We start from the raw sequence: 17,495 nt of genomic DNA on the forward strand, positions 1-17,495 counted from the left end.
CTTTTACTTAAAAAATAAGTAGTATTGTCAATTTTTACTGAGTTACAATAGTATATTCCTATCTTTTTTTCCTTTTATTATAAAACCATCTTATCTTGCATATTTTGTCTTGAAAGATCTTTGATCGTTGCCTGTTGTCTTAAAGCACATTGAGTCACACACCTGTTTTATTTAATGTACTACATAAATAAACTCGACTTGACTTTAGATCCTTTTATTCATACTTTATTTGTAACTTATGTCACTATAATCCTGTGTACTTTTGCAAAGTACTTGTAACTGAAAAACAGCTTCAAACTATGTATTTATTATCAATATAATCATGATAACAAAACGGGCTGCAAGTATTTAACTTCAGATAAAGATGAAGAAGTTCCCCAGTGAAGTCTTAAGTAAGAGAAATCTGATTATCTCTGGCCTGGAAGTTTTCATCATCCATCGCTGCTGACTGAACTGTCTTGAATTGTTACGGTAATACATTGTGTACATTTTGGTCTCATTTCATTTTTTGCTGAACGCAGCCACCTGCTGCACTTCACCATCGAATGCATTCCCCATTTTTTTGATTTGTGCACGAACCAGAAGCCTAAAGCTTCAGTATATTTGATCTCCTGAGGGGGAACACTATATCTATATTACCACTGTCACAATGTCAATGACAACAATATGAAACTGCAATAAGTTCATTTGTTTCTGGATTTCTAAGAAAGAAAAAGGAAAAAAAAAAAAAAGAAATAAAATTGCCTCAAGGTTGCTCATAACTCGGAGTGTTTTTTTTTTTTTTTTTTTTGCCAACCCCGAAGCTTCTCTCCGCGCTGTTATCAAGCGTGCAATTCACCAACGTGTCGCTGGCTCCATTTTTATCTGTCGCATTTGTTTGCGTGTGATGGCCGCTGATACTCGGCTCATTAAGGATTCTCACCCTTCCTCCTCCTCCTCCTCCTCCTCCTCATCCTCCTCCCGCCGCCGCTGCTATCGTGTCTCCTTGAGATCCGAGAGGCTGCGACTGCGACTCATGTTCGCCCTTGACTGACACCCCCTCATCTTTTCTTTTAATGAGTTCATAGTTCTTCTGATTGTCTTTTTGCTTTTTCTTCTCGCTTGTTCGAGCTTTTTCTTCTGTCTCACGTGCCACATCCATACCTGTGCAATTTTTTTTTCTCCCCCTTTTCATTTTGTCCTCATCGTTTCTGTGCACACTGTATTCTGATTGTCGTTTTTTTGTTGTTGTTTTTTTTTTACTGACCGTTTCCTCTCCTCCTCTCTGTCACTCTCCGTAGGAGCTGGTGGGCAGCAACCCTCCGCAGAGGAACTGGAAGGGAATAGCGATCGCCCTTCTTGTCATTCTGGTCATCTGCTCGCTGATCGTCACCTCCGTCATCCTGTTGACACCAGGTACACGCTGCAGGATGGGACGGGACGGGGCGGGGGAGGGGCTGCCGCACTTTACACGCCGCACCATCGCCCTGTTTGCACGCCTATTATCATGCACGGACATGCCCATTAGCTTTCACAATCAATCTCGGCACAAACGAACGCAATGAGGAAAAAGTGTGAGGCGTCGGTGTCTCCGTATCCCTGTGAGGTCCGGTGCTCTCGTGCCGTGTTCGCGGTGTCACGGTTGAACACCCGCTCTCGCTGTAACGGCCACGTTTAGTGAAGGTCGGTAAACCTCGTTGAAGTCAGGATTTCTTTCTTCATAAACACAGCGTCTCCTTCACTTAGCGCCCTTTTTTTTTTTTTTCTTTCTTTCTTCCTTGGACTTCTACATCAGCACATACTTATTTTAAGGCATCTTGGTTTTAATGTCAAGAGTGACCTTCAGGATTCCTGTTTGCAAATTCAGTTTAAGATTTAATCAATACGCCATCTGTTTATATTCAGGCTCATAAAGCTCCTTGATGTGGTTTTATGCGCTGCCAGAGTCAAATCAGTCAATACAACTGTTGTTGTGCGTGCACTATAATTCACTTACCAAGACAGTAATCACGGTGCCCTTGGTTATGATTTTTCTATCACGGAAAATTGCAGGTAATGTTGCCTGTAATTTGAGGGGTGGGGGTGCCAAAGCAGGGTCAGCGATTTCAGCAATATTATAAAATATGTAATCAAAATGTATTCATAATGTGGGGCAGCTCGCTCTCAAAATATACAACTTTTCGTTCATGTGATTACCGTTTCCATGGCAGTACGCGGGGTACGACTAAGGACGGGAAAACAATCAGTCCCGTCAGTAGACTGCTGTGTACTGTATTCAACGTTTACTACTCCAGGAAGAAAGTCCGACCCTTAGCAACCACCCTAGCAACGGAGAGGATTTCCAGTCCGTTTTATTGCTTTCCAGAGATGGTTTCTAAATACAGCACATAGAAACACTAAACTGCTCAGCTAGCTCAGTCTTGTTGTAAGTAAGACATAAGCTGAAAAAAAGATGATGCCTTATTTTGAAGGTTTAAACTCCGCGTTAAAACCGGACCGGTCGAGCGAGCCGCCGCTAGGATTTTAAGTGCGCGGCTGTCCGCGTTGCTCGGAGTGACAAAAAAAAAAAAAAGGACCAGAAGAGACCCGATTTCACCAAATGGGTCACGTTTAATAGACCTATAACAAGTAAAAACAACATTATATTGCATATCATATGAAATTCAATTCCAATTATATATTCCCGTTGAGAAGACGGAGTGATATTTTCTAGTGACGAGCGGGGGGTGTTTTTCATGCCGATTTGAGCGCGTTCCAAACGGACAGTCGACCAATCAAATCGCTCGGTCGGAACTACTTGTTGTATAATAGAGCAGGCGCCCTTGGAGGTTGTTGACAGGCGTCAGGGCAGAAATATCAGCAGCTCGGCAGGTGTCGAAGCGGCGAGGCCTAAAAACTCCTCTTCACCTCCCGGCGGCGGCGGCGGCCCGTTTCCTGTCCCGGGGTGTTTGCTACGGGCTTGGCTGAACTCAAGCTGGTTTTTTTTTATGTGCCGCTTCCAAACAAGGCGAGCCAACAGGGGAAAAAAAAAATTGGGAGGCCGGGGCAGGTGGCGTCTCCAGCTTGTACCTCGGCCCTAATCTGTCCCCTCTCTGCGTCGACTTTGCGAGCTCGAGCAGAACTACTTTTCGGCGCCAAGTCTCGACACTGGCTGGATCCTTTAAGCTCCTGTGGGGGACTTCGAGCAGCCTGGCAGTTAAACTGGAAGATAGCGGGTATTTTAGCGGATTTTGGATATTGAAATACGCTCTGGCCTCATCAGATCCAGTTCTGAAAGTTGGTTGCTTTAATTGGGTGTCCAGAGCAGCTGAGTTGAGCTGCAGTATGTTGCAGCTCCATGAATCATTCCTCAAGGACGGAGGTTTGTTTGTGCAGAGAGTTTATTTTACTCCTTCTCTGGGTTATCGTGTTCGAGTTGGACTGTTAATTGAATCCCTGGATTCTGCAAAGTCAAATATGTTTTTAGTTTTTTTTGTACCTTCAGAGTTAATTGAACGGCCCGCTCCTAATAACTTTGTGAACTGAGATGTTCAGCTCGCAAAAAGGGCAACAAATTCCCAGAAAACATCGCAGGCTTGGAATTTTTTTTAAAATGTATTTTCTTTTCAGAAGAATTAAAACAAACTTTTGGTATTTCAAATTCCTCTTAAAAAGGACACTTTTCTTTTCATCCGAGGCTGTTTTTTTGTTTTGTTTGTTTTTTTTTATATATTTTGGTCCGAGGCCCAAGTTCCAAAGAAGGTAAATACTTTCACATTTTGGGGAAGTATGGTTAGTTACTTTCTTATCAAGCATCAAGGCTGAAAACAGGGCTAACATCAACACTATTTAAAAGCCACAAAATCTGCTCGAGGTCACGATTCAACACGTATCTTGTTTGTTAATATCTACAAAATCAGAACGGTAACAATGAGAAGTTGTAGTTTTTCGGAGGGTTACGTGCCAGAGAAGCTGTGATGCTGACAGTATACTTCTGGGGGAAGAAGGCTTGATGTTGTCATTGCTTGTTAATGCTCACGGTTTGGCAACAGTTAGCGTGTTCAGCTGGGACATGCCAGTCGGTTCTGGACGATAAGTCGAACAGCGTCGCCTATTTCTCTCGTCAGATGTTTGATGAGGCTGCGTCTGACAACTTTTCTGACTGTTTGACATCAACGATCTGTGTTTTTCATTCTTATCGTTTTCATTTTTATGTTCAGGTGGCGCTCAGTTGTGATTGCCACTCATTTAATAATTTAAGCCGTAATGTGTTAGTGGATTCCACTGTGTACTCAAAATGCACATGAATGGTGCAACAGCAACAATTTTTTTACTTTAACGGGTATTTCAATTACAAATAATCGCTGCTGCTGATCTCTAAAGATGCGGTGGCATGACGCCGCTGCGATTTCAGGCAACAGTCTGTTGAGAAGTCGTTATCTCAGCCTCTCGAGATGAATCCTTCCCCGGAAGACTGCGAACTAAATACAAGGCGTCAATTTTCAGATACTGATATAACTACTGGCTTACCACTTATGTTTTTCATAACTTAAAAAAAAAAACACTTTGCTTTAGCTGCTATAAATCAGTAAGAATGGTTGACCTCTCATCTGTTTGAATAAAATAATATTACTTATTACAATCCAATCAAGGCAGTTGTGTCTGTCATTTATTACCGAAAACATCAATCTGCCTGTTTCGAAAGGGAATTATTAAAGAATATGTTAAAGAAGACAAAATTTAAGACTGAATTTTAAACAAGCTTTTAAACAAAGATATTTTCCCGTTGCTTTTAAAAAACACTTTTCTTTTTTTTTTTTCAGTATAAAATGGGCCGAAGTGTGCGTCACATCACCAACATGGCGTAATACCCTTTGAGTGCTTTAGGCAGGATTTTTGCCTATTAAAAAGCTAAATCCAGTCGTCATTCAGAACAACTTATTTTGGTCTAATTACACCTCAAGGAGAAACATCTTGGGAACAAAGGCTCTGAGCAGGAAGCTGCGGCGGTGCAGCTCGTGTTGAAGAGTTATGAGATCGCATGTTGTTCCCACTCTGTTAGGAGCGCTTTGTTGATGGATGTTCCTCGTCCAGACGGACCAGCCAATTTCTAACTGCACCTGACAACCGCTTTGTTCTCGCACGCGCACACACACACACACACACACACACACACACACACACACACACACACACACACACACACACCCTTCTCTGCTGTATCCGAAAGCTCGATATTACTCGAGGATGCTCTGTCCTCTACGTCAGCAGGTCTATCGGCGTCGGGGTATTCCTCAGACTGAGCGATGTCGTGCTGACTGGCGGAGTGACAGCCAGCTGAAACCGTGGGAGGATCACGTGCTATGTTAATTTGGCGCGGCCGAAAGCGAGCGGTCACAGAGATTATCGCGTGAAACCGGCTTCTCGGATGACAACAAATGCCCCGCGGGCAACGGGGGGGAAAAAAAAAAAAAAAAAGGCTGCTTCAGTGGCATTCAGCAAATATTTTGTAAATTCATGAGCCTGTTTACATTTGAGACTGCGATGACGTACATATATTAGAGGGATTATTCGTAGCCTGTATGAATGATGCTAACATCAACAGGTGTCTAATCATCGTATACGTTACAAAGGAGAGAGATGAAGCCGTTTTAAGTGACAAAGTGTGAATTCATTGAGTCTCAAGATGCTGAAATCCGCTTTGAAAAAAAAACAACTTTGTAATTGTGACCTCGGAGCTATTATAGCTGGTATAAATTTGGTTTCTGGCTGCCTGAGCTCTGCTGCATCAACCCTTCTATTGGATTTGGCTTCTTCTAAAACATGTATTCTCTTCTTCACCTATGTTTGGTTTTCACTTTGGCCTGCAGATCTTTATTTTATCGAGGTGTAGGAACACACCTTTGAACATCGGTATCGTGATGAGAAACTTTTCCACACACATGAATCTTGGATTTCAGGCGGAGACCTCCAAACTAAGCAAACTTTTTTGTTTTTTCAGTCACTTGAGAAAGGTGAAGTTTGAAGGAGCTTTTTTTTTTTTTTTACTGAGAAGAGCTACCTGCAGTGGCTGAAAACTCCACTGTGGTATAGCTGGGAGACTTAATAAAGTAAAGTTGCTGGCTGTAAAATCAAAACAATGAGCTGAAAGGTGCTACAACGCTCAATAGAGCTCACAGGAACTGCAGTTACTGTTGTGTAATAATTTGGTTCAATGTTAACCTAAAACTTTTGATTTATGACATTTGAGCTTTGTTTATTCTCACTCAAATATCCAAACCACAGGATACTTCAAAAAAAAAATTAAAAATAAATACACCTGTTGAGTGTGCATTTTAATACACAATCAAGTTTGAAGCTAATTTGACAGGTTTTCATTTCAGGGGTTGAATATCTCATTTTATATTGAATTATTTGCCAAAACTAGAAGTGTTCTGTAGTCAACACGGATGACTTGCTGTATTTGATTCAATAACACAGAGACACTAACATTTTATAATGTCAGGTTAAGTGTTGGATCAGAACCTGCTCTGCCATTGTGTTGTACTGAAAAGAGGTCGTGCGACATTAGCATATAAACTGCTCGTTTGACCCTGCTGGGGCCGACGCCTCTCTCTTTTTTTTCAGACTAATTCAACCTTTCTGCCAGTGATCACAGCACTCTGTGAGGACGAGATAAAGATATATTTAACTACAGAAAATGGATTTGCCCTCAAGGGATTGCGCCACATATAAAAATGTAAATCTGAATGTAAACTTCAACGTGTATAATTTCATCTTCAATTGCGCTCAACCCATAAATCTGGCAATCATAACTCATTAAAAATGCAGTGTTTATCCACCTCCAAACTTTGCCATCTGACGGGACGTGCGCTATTACGTTTCCCTGTGCGGTCTGATGACTGCCATAATAACGCTCAAAACCCCTCTGATGCTCCGAGCAGGTGCCTTCAAAGGTGTTTTTGTCCCCCGTGATGAAATCAGGGAGGAACCGGCGATCGGTTGGTGTCTGTCCATCTGTTAGACGCAATATGCCACACACACAGCTGACGTGCGGGTTTGGAGAGCGGTGCAAGTCATTGTTGTGCTGTTGTCTCGTGAAACCTCTTTGATGTGTGAAAAAGGAGCTCAAATTTTGTTTAGTTGCTTGATTTTGCCTCCCAAAAAACCCCACAAAAGCTGCCTTAGCTGTGTGTCGAAGACATTTTCTCACATCCTGCTCATCTGATATTGACTTGCAGTGGGTGAGTTGAGGTTTAAATATTTTCACCACAAGGTCGCATATTATCGCCATTACTCACAGAAGATGTTTTAGAAGTGAGTAAATGCATATAAATAGTTCAAGGTAGAGCGCTTTGTATGGAAGAGATTTAATTTTCAGTTCTAACAGCAGCGAGTGTTCAAGCAAAGCAAAGCCAGTCTCTTCTCTTTTTTTGAGAATATACTGCATATATTTTACTTCTGTAATTCTCATTTACCCGCTTACTCAAGTTGATCTAATTTAGTGGTTTTACCTTTGTTGTCTTTTTATATTTTCTGGCGTTGCTGTTGTGTCCTGTCAAAGTTACTTTACATATGTGGTTTTGAACTGCAGTGAAGTTTGCGCGAGACATTTTTCACTTTTTCTTATATATTGTAAAATGAATAATAAAAAAAAGCCCTGTACTTACTGTTAAAATGTACATTTTTGTAAACTGTTTGACTACGTGCATCATAGACTTCTTTTTTTTTTTTTTCCTTCCCGTGTTATAAATAATTGAGATCCTCTGCAGACATCTGGCTCTGAGTGAAAGGTGAACGTTGGGCGTTGTTTTTCTGACATGTGACTCGTGTGATAACTTACAGTTGTTGAGATCTCAGACTGACAGCTGAAACTGTCGGCGGTGTGTGACGTGACGATGGCATGAGGAAGTTGTTTGGCCTCCGTCTGAACCTCCACTTCTTCCATCCTGCTGCTATTAAACGATGATTTCTCCATCGGCTGCCAGACAGAAATCAAAGCTGGTGTCAGATGAATATTTCGGGCGGTGTGGTCACTGTTACTGCTGCTGAGGAAACATCTCAACCTCTCTCTTAATCACACAGGTCTTCTCCTCACACTGATCACGCTCTGTTTGTCTCGAGCCGTAGTGTTGTTGTTTTTTTTAAAGTGTGAATGTGATATGTTGGATAATAGTTCTTCCTTCATCGCTGCTGCATAAAACAAACCGTAAAGCTGGTGGAAGTGCTGCAAACATACTGATGTTGCAAATTATATTCCATTAAGCACGTCGCTCTTGGCTCTGTATGCTCAGTGTAGGTACCGGTAAATGGTTTTGATAATCCCCTGACTTTCCATCGAGCGCCATAATGCGTTAAGTGCCATGAAACAACTTATGTTGTGATTTGGCGCTATATAGATAAAGTTGAATTGAATTGAATGACGAGGTTGACTTTATTTTTTTTTATTTTTCCGGCAACTGTTGGCTCGATCACCATAAGATTTATTACACATGCATGATATACAATTGTGTTTTGTTGTCTCAAAGGTTGCATTTAACACCATCTTAAGGTCAAAATTGAATTTGACCAATACATTATACATGACCCAATATATGCACATCGGGATACTGATTAGCATTTAGCTCAAAGCAGGACTGAGCTTAAGTTCTAATGACGCTTTGGATTGGTGGATAAACAGCAGCACAGCCGTGCAGGTTGTTTAATGCATCTTGAAACTTTGAAGAAGTGCCCAGTGTTAGTGTGAGGATTTTTGTTTTATTCATTAATTGAACCGTTGCTATGACTGCATGATAATACAACAGGCTGTGTGGATATCGGTTCCATGATGGAAATTTAGCCGCTTGCGGGATATTTTAGCGTCTTGACAATTCAAATTTGTCTGTGAAAACGTCACTTATTTTTATGCAAGAAGGTCCTTTCTGTTCTGAATCACTGGTATCGGAGCTCGCAGGCACTTGAATGCAGGCTGCTTGAGAACACGTTCACTTTTAAAACACACCACCAGGCAGGTGATATTACACCCCGTTTCCACCTGGCATCAACACGTGTCCTGGCGTGATCGCATCAGACATCCAAGTGGAAACGATCTGCTCAGGCCTCATCCGGAGGTGGTCTGGGACTCATTCGTTTAGCAGTCGGAAACGCAATCTGACCTCAATGCATCTCAGGACTGCATTATTATCGGAGCCTCAAGCTAGTGGAGTTGCCACTCAGAAAAACCATGACCTGGACGAGTGAGAATCTTCACATACGTATGTCTTAAAAATAGGAAAAAGCACTGAGCCAGCTGAGTGCCTCTTTTTATATATATATATATATATATATTTTTTTTTTTTTTTTTTTTTTTTTCCCCCTGTTATACGGCATATGGTCCTTTGATTGTTCATTTCCAGAGTCTCCTTTACCAGCCAACAGCAGGTTATCCCGACTTATGGATCTTCCAACTCACCTAAAAGCTTTTTTTTTTTTTTTTTTTCTTTTTTTTTTTGGCTTGTCTGGGCTTCAATAGACAGCTCTGGTGTCGCATAATGGGCTTCCAGCTGATGCTCAGGCGTTTTTAGCCCTGCTGAGTAGAAAAGTTCCAAAAGAAACTTGTCACTTCTTAGACATAAAAATATATATATATTTCAGCAGCAGATTCAGCTGAAAAATATACTTGCTTGTCTGCTTCCTCTGTCATCTCTGGACTCACTGTTTATAGCCCCTTTAGCCCAGCGTGTGCTACAGCTGAACATTATGAATGTCTTTTTCTTTTTTTTTCTTCTTCTTCTGCTGCAGACAGCTGAACAGGGATGTAATGACCTGAGAAAAAAAAAAAAAAATACCCCAAAATGTTACCTCATTCAAGATGACAGCCACAACGCGAGCGTAGACAGGCTCAGCAGCGGGATTAAACATCACATGTTGGTCCCAGTTGCTGAAATATCGGCTCTTTGATCCCCCGTAGCAACCGTTGTGTCCATCAAGTGCCATGTCTCGGCAGAGTGGGGGGGGGGGGCGCACACACACACACACACACTGGAAATCTCTCCAATCGTTTTGACTGAAACTCTCCAGAATGAAATTTCGGGGTGAGAAACAGTCGACAAAACAAAGCAGCCCGACATACAGGTTTTTTTTTTAGCTTTTTTTTTTATTATTCCTCCCATGGAGGTGAAATGAGTCATACGATGGATGATAAGATGAGCACCGATGGATGAAATTAAGATGAGATGAATTGCAGGAGGCATCTGCTGTAAATATGTTCGTCTGGTCCGATAATCAGAAGCAGCGCTGGTCTTAATCAGAGGCCTCGAGCAAGTTAAGATGAGGCTCTGCTTTGTTATGACACTCGTGTGTGTGTGTGTGTGTGTGTGTGTGTGTGTGTGTGTGTGTGTGTGTGTGTGTGTGTGTGTGCGTGCGTGTGTGTTGTCTCCGATAAGCTCTTTATTCTTTGAAAGGTGAACACTTACAGCCCGCAGTTAAGATGCAGCTCGAGATCAAAACATGTCAAAAGGACGTTAATATGTTCTCCCAGTGTTTGTTGTCAGAAGATCTTATCTGCTTCCTTTTCTTTACTGCACCTACGTTTTTTTTTTTTTGTTTTTTTTTTTTTTAGTTTTTGGAGACGCCTGTCTGACAATTCAAAGATACAGTTTCGGCAGGAAATTAAAAAAAAAATATGATGATTCGTTTTGAATCCTTTTTCCTAAATGTCACACAGTTGATCTCTATAACAGGAAAAATAAAAAACATTCAATTTCATCAGAACGAGCCGGCTGTCATTTTAATGTCCATTCCGTTGAACTCTTCCTTTTTTTTAATGCTTATTTGTTGATATTTTATACAAACGTCTGTCCATCATGATATATTTGTTGATGCCTCAAGCCTCATACTTCTAATTTTAAATATAAACGACCTCAAGGAAAAGCCGGAGTCAGCTGTGTGGCATGATTTTGTGGTCGATTCAGGGAAAGGTGCTCCAGGATGTTCCAGGAAATGATGGCGACAGGAAATTAGTCTCTTAACCCTCAGCGGTGCTTGTTTTCATCTCCGTCATGAAAACATCGATAGCGGCCGTTAATCCTGGCCGAACTGTCCATAAGGTTTGTTTTGTTTTGTTTTGTTTTTTATCACTAAGTGAATCACGTTAAATCAACGCTGTGGTTGTTTCCTCCGCAGGTGAGGACGACCATCTGGCTCTGAAGGGCAAAGTGACGGTCGGAGACCTCTTCAGGAAAGACTTCAAAGTTCACGATCCGAACGCCAAATGGATAAGCAGTAAGTATTCCGGACGAGACTGCACATTACACGACTGCGGGGAAAAAAAAACAATATCGAAAGTGTTGTTTTAAAATGTTGTTCCTAATCCACACACCTCCAGATAGGGTCGGGGTCACTTACTCGTAACCGTAGCGATGGCGACGTGCTGCTCCGGGTCCGGGTACCTTTTCAGTCGCGTTGAGGTTGTTGTTTGAGGTTCGCCGATCCTCGTTATTGGGCGCCAGCGGGTCTCGCCACCGCGAAGCGATTGTACATTTGCTGCGTGTCGCTCCCTCTCTGCTGCGAACACGAGGAAACAAAAGCTCTATTTTGTTTCATAATTACTGCGGAAGACCAGAAGCGCTGTGGCACCGAGTAAAACACAAAAAAATAGTCGAGAAACGCTGGAGAGAGGAAATAATAGAGTGCTTCTCATATTCAGCTTCTTAACAACATTTGGTTTTTTTTAACTAGTGGAAGGTGTTTCACACCGGATGCGAGTTCAGCTATTGTACAAACAATAATGTTATTTTTCTGCTTTTGTTTTCATAAAAAAAATGACTAAAATGTTACTTTAAATGCACCGTTTCAAACATCTAATGTATATGTACAGAGACTACGCGTGTTTTCTGTACACTGTGCGTGCATGTCCTTGCCGTCTGACATTCCCGCAAACAATTGATTCCATATGCTTCAATAGCTGCCCAATTACCTGCAACCACAACCCTCATTTTTCTTTGATCAGTGACAGCGCGTGGACTTCGCTGCTGTTGCAATTCATCACCAGCCGATCTCGAACGCTTGTTGTTGTTGTTTGTATTTTTAATATCGCGACAGTGACGGCGGGGAAACGCTGACAGCAGCTCAGGGAGCCAATGAGAGAGAAATGACATACTTTATTTTGTATCGAGGTAAGACGGCAGCCGCGGCGTGTCGTGGTGGCGACGACGGGAAGGATCGCGGCTCTCGGGATGTGAGGGATCCGTGCAGCTGAGGGGATTAATGAGATGGATTGTTTTGAGTCTCCTCTCTCGTGCCCGGCGAAGCTGTCTCCTCCAATCACGACATCTAATACGGCTCCCAGGAAAGGACGCAGCTGTAAAAACGTTCTCTCCAATCTCGAAATTGCGACGCCTTTTCCCTCTGTGATTGGCCGTAATTAGAAAGCCGAAAAACCCGTATTTATTATATTAGCGGCAGGAAGACGCCGTTCCTCTGCAGTTTTCCCGCCCCCGGTTGTTCTCACTTGTTTGTTCCGGCTGCAGATCCCCCCCCCTCCTCTCCGCTCCCCTCCCCTACCCTCCCCGCCCTCCCCCACCCACCCCGCCCATGTGCACTTCAGGAGGAGACGCCTCTCCTGTGGCTGATTTGTCGTCGTTACTAGCTGTGACCCAAAGGTTGTAAACAAATCGGTCACGCCCGAACGAGCCCCGCTGAATATCACAAACTGCTGCGTCTGTGCACATCTGGAAGCCAACATCTGTTCTTCGCCGTTCTCTGTGAACGCTCGAACCGCGATTTCCAAATGTGTTTTGGACAGAAAAAGTGAGAGGGGGAATTATGTAAGAGCATTATGCCCGATGGGAACTACTCGGGGGGATAATTTAACACGTGCAAAATAAAAGAGAGACGCTGTGGAAGAAGGAGCTTCGTGGGAACATCATCCCGAAACCGGAACTTGACTTTCTCTGCGGTACCATTCTTGATCTCGAGGTATTTTTAGTGGATCATTAAATACATCTCACAAGGAAGGAGAGACGGTGTGAGAAACCGGGAGAGCAATCCATCCGCTGATTATTTTGTCTTCGTTAGTAATTTTTATTAGATCTAGTCCTCGACCAGCTTGCATTCTTCCAGAGCTGTCTGCAGGATTTGCAATAATGGCCTCCCCCGGTTGGGAGGCGGAAATTGAATTGAATTTTATTTTTAAACCTAATTTAGCTCAGTTTCATGTTTTCCATTTTCCCAGGCCGTCTCAATCTATCAATCAATCCTCCGGTGAAAGACTGAATATAAAACCCTGAGAATCCTTAATGATGGTATATTAGGCAAAACAAAATGTACGAGGCACAATTGCTTCCTCGTGTCTTGTCCAATAGCATTAGTTTAAACACACACTGTACTTAAGTGTCATTAGGCGCTCTTATCTGCTTCTCACAAAGGTGCCAGAGATTTTGATCCCAGCATGTACAGCCGATGGATTATCATTTTCAGGATTTATTTAAGTTTATCACAACACAGGTTGTTTTTTTTTTAAGTACATTTTCCATTGTGTACTAACACTGTACTCACCACATTATGTGCTTATATCTGCAGAAACATTAATAAACAGCAGCCAGACGGAGCAAACAAACCTCCAGGGTAACAGGTTTCCCACTAAAAACAGCCCTTCGTTAAAGGAAATACAAGCAGGGTGCATTGGTTTGTGCAGTGTGGTGTTTTCTCCAGGTAGAATTAAGTCAATACAAAATGATCCAAGACGGCCAGTTTGAGTGACAGATGCATGAATATGATGCAAAAACCACCACGCAGATTTTTATAATGCAGTAAGGAAAGATTACGCAACGATGGAAAGTTACACCGCCGCCACTTTTTTTTTTTTATCTTCTGTTGCAGCAATCGACAGGAAAACAGTCTTTTTTTACAGGAAGCAACCATTTTTTTATTTTTTATTTTTTGGTGCCACAGTGCTGTTGTTTTGTTAACTACATTTATTATAAAAAAAATATTTATTTAAATGCTAAACCAAAAGGCAGAGAGACAATTTTTTTACACAAACACGCGTTCCAATTTTCTTGGACCTACTGCACCTGTCGTAGTTGTAATGAAGTGGCTTATAATCAGGCTAAACTGTTTGATATTTAATCACCCGACTGATCCCTTGGACCTTTAAACTTCGTCGTAGCGTTGCCTCATAATCAATAAGAATAACGGAGGAGTATAAGCTCCTCTACCTGCGCTCTTCATCTGTATTCACATCACGCTCCGAATCCATCGCTGTATTTCTCCCCGGTCGGGTAATTGCACAGTTAGCAGACACGGCCGATATCTCACATATGCCTGTTTTTTTTGTTTTTTTTTATATCCCGCCGTCAGAATCAAACCGACACAACATCAACATCATTCTCGCACCAACCAAGGTGAAAGCCGGCCCCCCCCGTGGGACACGACGCGGCAGCTGTTTGCCATTTTTTAATGGCCACGTTCTCGCTGTTTGCCGCTCCGCGAGGCCTCTTGACTCGCCGATGTTTGTTAAATACGGTGGAGTGGGGGAGCTGTTTGTAAAGCGCCCGCAAAAAAGTGCTATCGCTGTGACTTTGAGAGGGACTTGTGGCTGTGATTTAGATAGGAGTGAAGCACAGCGACGTTTGCTTTTGCCGCCGTGCGTCTTTCCGCGTGCACGGCGGAGAATTGCCTTGTTTTCTGAATGATGCACGACCTCTCATCTTCTAATGTTTATGCAAAAAGATTAGGCCGTCGTCTCACTCCCCTTGTCGACTGTTCGCAGCTCCGCTCCCGCGACACGTCGTAAATAATGACGTGAATGCCGTTTGTAAAACGGAGTTCTGCGACGGCTCTTTTTCTCACCAATGAGCACACATCGAATTAGCTGATATTCTCGCTGCGAGTTATCCAGTGTTCGATCCAGTGTTCGCTCGGTGTCGCAGAAAATCCGCTTTCGTCACGTTATATGAAGCAGCAGGTGCAAATATCCCCCGTTTGAGACGGCCCAGTTTTACCGCAGATACGTCCGATGGTTCATCTCGGAGGACGTCTCGGCACAAAATGAAACACCTGCGGAAAAGAAGCCAAAGTGATGTGACAACTTTTTAATGGAAAGGAGCTGGACAATATACCGATGTTGTTCCGTCTTTTAATATCCAGGGAGAAATATTTGGAGAGGAAAAAAAAAAAAAAAACCACATCTGAAGCAGAAGCAGACTTTATACGCTTGCTTCGGTGGGTCTCATGACAAATTCATCAGTCTCTTGGCTCCCGAGCTGCAAACGTCAAGGCAACATCTGAAGAGTTCGATGTCATCTTTGATCCAAGTTTTGAGAAACAGAAAAATTGAAAAGCAGCTCTTCCAGTCATAGTTTCTTCGACTTCACAAATATAAAATTAGATTTGGCCTTCCTCCCACTGACACAGTTCAATGCTTTTGTGATTCTCATCCGAACTTTTAAGTGTTGACCAAAAACGAGCTCAAAATGGTAACCTCACCTCCACTTTTAGAAGTCCAACATTTTACTGGTAAATGGTGGAAGCAGAAGTTCGATCTTTACGCTGCAACTTTTTACAAGCCAAAGCTCCGCAGAAGCTGAGGCAGGGTTTCTCTTTCACCGGCAAGGCCTCCTTGTTTTGAAAATGCTCTGAAGGTCTCAGATTTCTGTATCAGTGATGAAACTTCGGTTGCACGTTAAATCGAGTTGTGCACATCGCTAAACCCACATCAACCACTGCTACAGCTTGAATCCTCGGATAAAGACAAGTGTCAGTCTTTTTAGTATTGTTCACTTATTCTTTGATCAAATTGTTATTTGAAATCTCATTTTTCCATTTTATTTATAGAAGTTCTTTTGCAGCTGCTGGATGTGCGTCTGTTTGAAGTTTGTTCTCTTTCATAAAATGAGAAGCAAGAAAAAAAAAACATCCACAAAACAAGACACCGAAGAAGCGTTTTGTGATCTGTAGCAAAAGTGAGGCACGGCCTACTGTGGGGCTAGTATGGAAAACTCAAAACAATAAATGGAGTTTACGAGAGCAGCTCCTTTTTCATTGACAAATACGGAGTCGTTTCTGAACAATGGGGAGCCTATTTGCTTTCAGACAGAAGCTTCTCGTTCTTCTCATTTGGGAGGATCAACATTTTCCTCAGACGTCGAATATTATCCAAGTTATGAAGAAAAACTCGACATGACTAAAATTGCAATTTAGCAACTAGCTTCACATCTAATGAATCAATGAACGTCCAAACCAACACAGAACAACTCGTGAACTCGAGGCGATCAGAAAATTTGGAGTGCCGACGTCGTGAATACCACAAGAGGCCGCCGTTCATGCGGACGCCTCGTTTAAACTCGGCACAAGTCAAACTCCCTCTCCGACAACACTTTTGTTTTTTTTCCAGCTGATTATTTCACAGCTTCTTCATGCTATTTCTTTTCCTACTTACATCTCTTCTCTTTTTTAAAAAAAAAAAAACACTTTTCTCCAGTCTGGTCCCTCAGTACCGCAGTGCTGCATCATACAGCGAGCGAATCTCCTTGAAAAGCTCTAGTTGTGTTGTCTGTTTCTGCCTGCAGAGAGGAGAGAAAACACAAGTGCTGTTAATTAAGAGCAGAAGTAGCTACACCACACATCCACACACTCTCGCACACATTTAAACAGACATACGCTTGCTGGTACACACACACACACTACAGGAAGTGGTGGTTTGTGTCCTCTTTTTCAGCAGCTATACAACTGACGCTAATTACTTTATTTAAAGTCTTTTTTTGTTTACGACACACTCGTGATTTCAAAGTTTCATGTGCAGAATCATCTGTGTGCTGGCAGAATACATAATGAGGCCTGTATGTGTGCGCAGACTTACTGCAGCTAATATCCAGCGTTTCGTCCTGCTGTGTACCTGCTGCATTCACATCCAATCCGTGGAGAGGAATGTCACTCTTTAAAATTCACCCTCACGGTCTCGTTATTAAGAATTCTTAGCTTAACTGTGTTTGTGTGACACAGTGAGCTTCCCCTCACAGCAACACGCCTGCTGGGTAATTTTGTCGCTGAGACTCTACAAACAAGAGTATTTTTTTTTCTTTTTTACTTTTGTACAAATATTTGTTGACATTCTCCTTCAGATGGTTGTATGATTTTGTTTGCAAATCATGAAGGACGACTACGGATAATTGAAATGTAGTATTTGAACAATGTGGTAGTTTGAATGAGGCATAAGAGAGGCCGATCACTTGATGTGATTATTATTATTATCATCATCATCATTATCATCACAGATGGGGGTGGGGGTCCAACCCCGTCTAATCTTAATTATCATGAGCGCGTGCAGGTCTGTTCAAGTTCAGTGATCTGTTCGCTGCTGCTCACGTTAACACACAGGGAAGAGCCAGAGCACATCAGAACCGTGCAAATCAAGCGGCGACAGAGGTTATCGGTTGATGAGGAGTACGTGAACAGCTGGTAGACACTGATGAGATGACCACCAACTCACAGGCAGGGAGGTGCATCAATAACAGTGCTAAAGGTTCCTTTTGCAGATGGAGGTTATAGGTGAGAAA

General features: G+C 42.5%; 1 protein-coding gene across 5 annotated transcripts in view; it reads left to right on the forward strand.

Annotated features, from left to right (window-relative positions):
• The window catches only part of LOC138204480 (A-type potassium channel modulatory protein DPP6-like), a 188,967-nt gene that overhangs the window by 134,638 nt on the left and 36,834 nt on the right, over positions 1–17,495 (forward strand). For all 5 annotated transcript variants that reach the window (XM_069159778.1, XM_069159779.1, XM_069159780.1 and 2 more), the window contains 2 exons: positions 1,281–1,395; positions 11,122–11,220. In XM_069159778.1, the coding sequence (XP_069015879.1) occupies positions 1,281–1,395; positions 11,122–11,220 (214 nt within the window). The remainder of the gene's footprint in view (positions 1–1,280; positions 1,396–11,121; positions 11,221–17,495) is intronic.

This window comes from Embiotoca jacksoni, unplaced genomic scaffold (assembly GCF_022577435.1).
Source record: "Embiotoca jacksoni isolate LCO1_2020_lvr unplaced genomic scaffold, fEmbJac1.0.p SCAF_25, whole genome shotgun sequence".
NCBI lineage: Eukaryota > Metazoa > Chordata > Actinopteri > Embiotocidae > Embiotoca > Embiotoca jacksoni.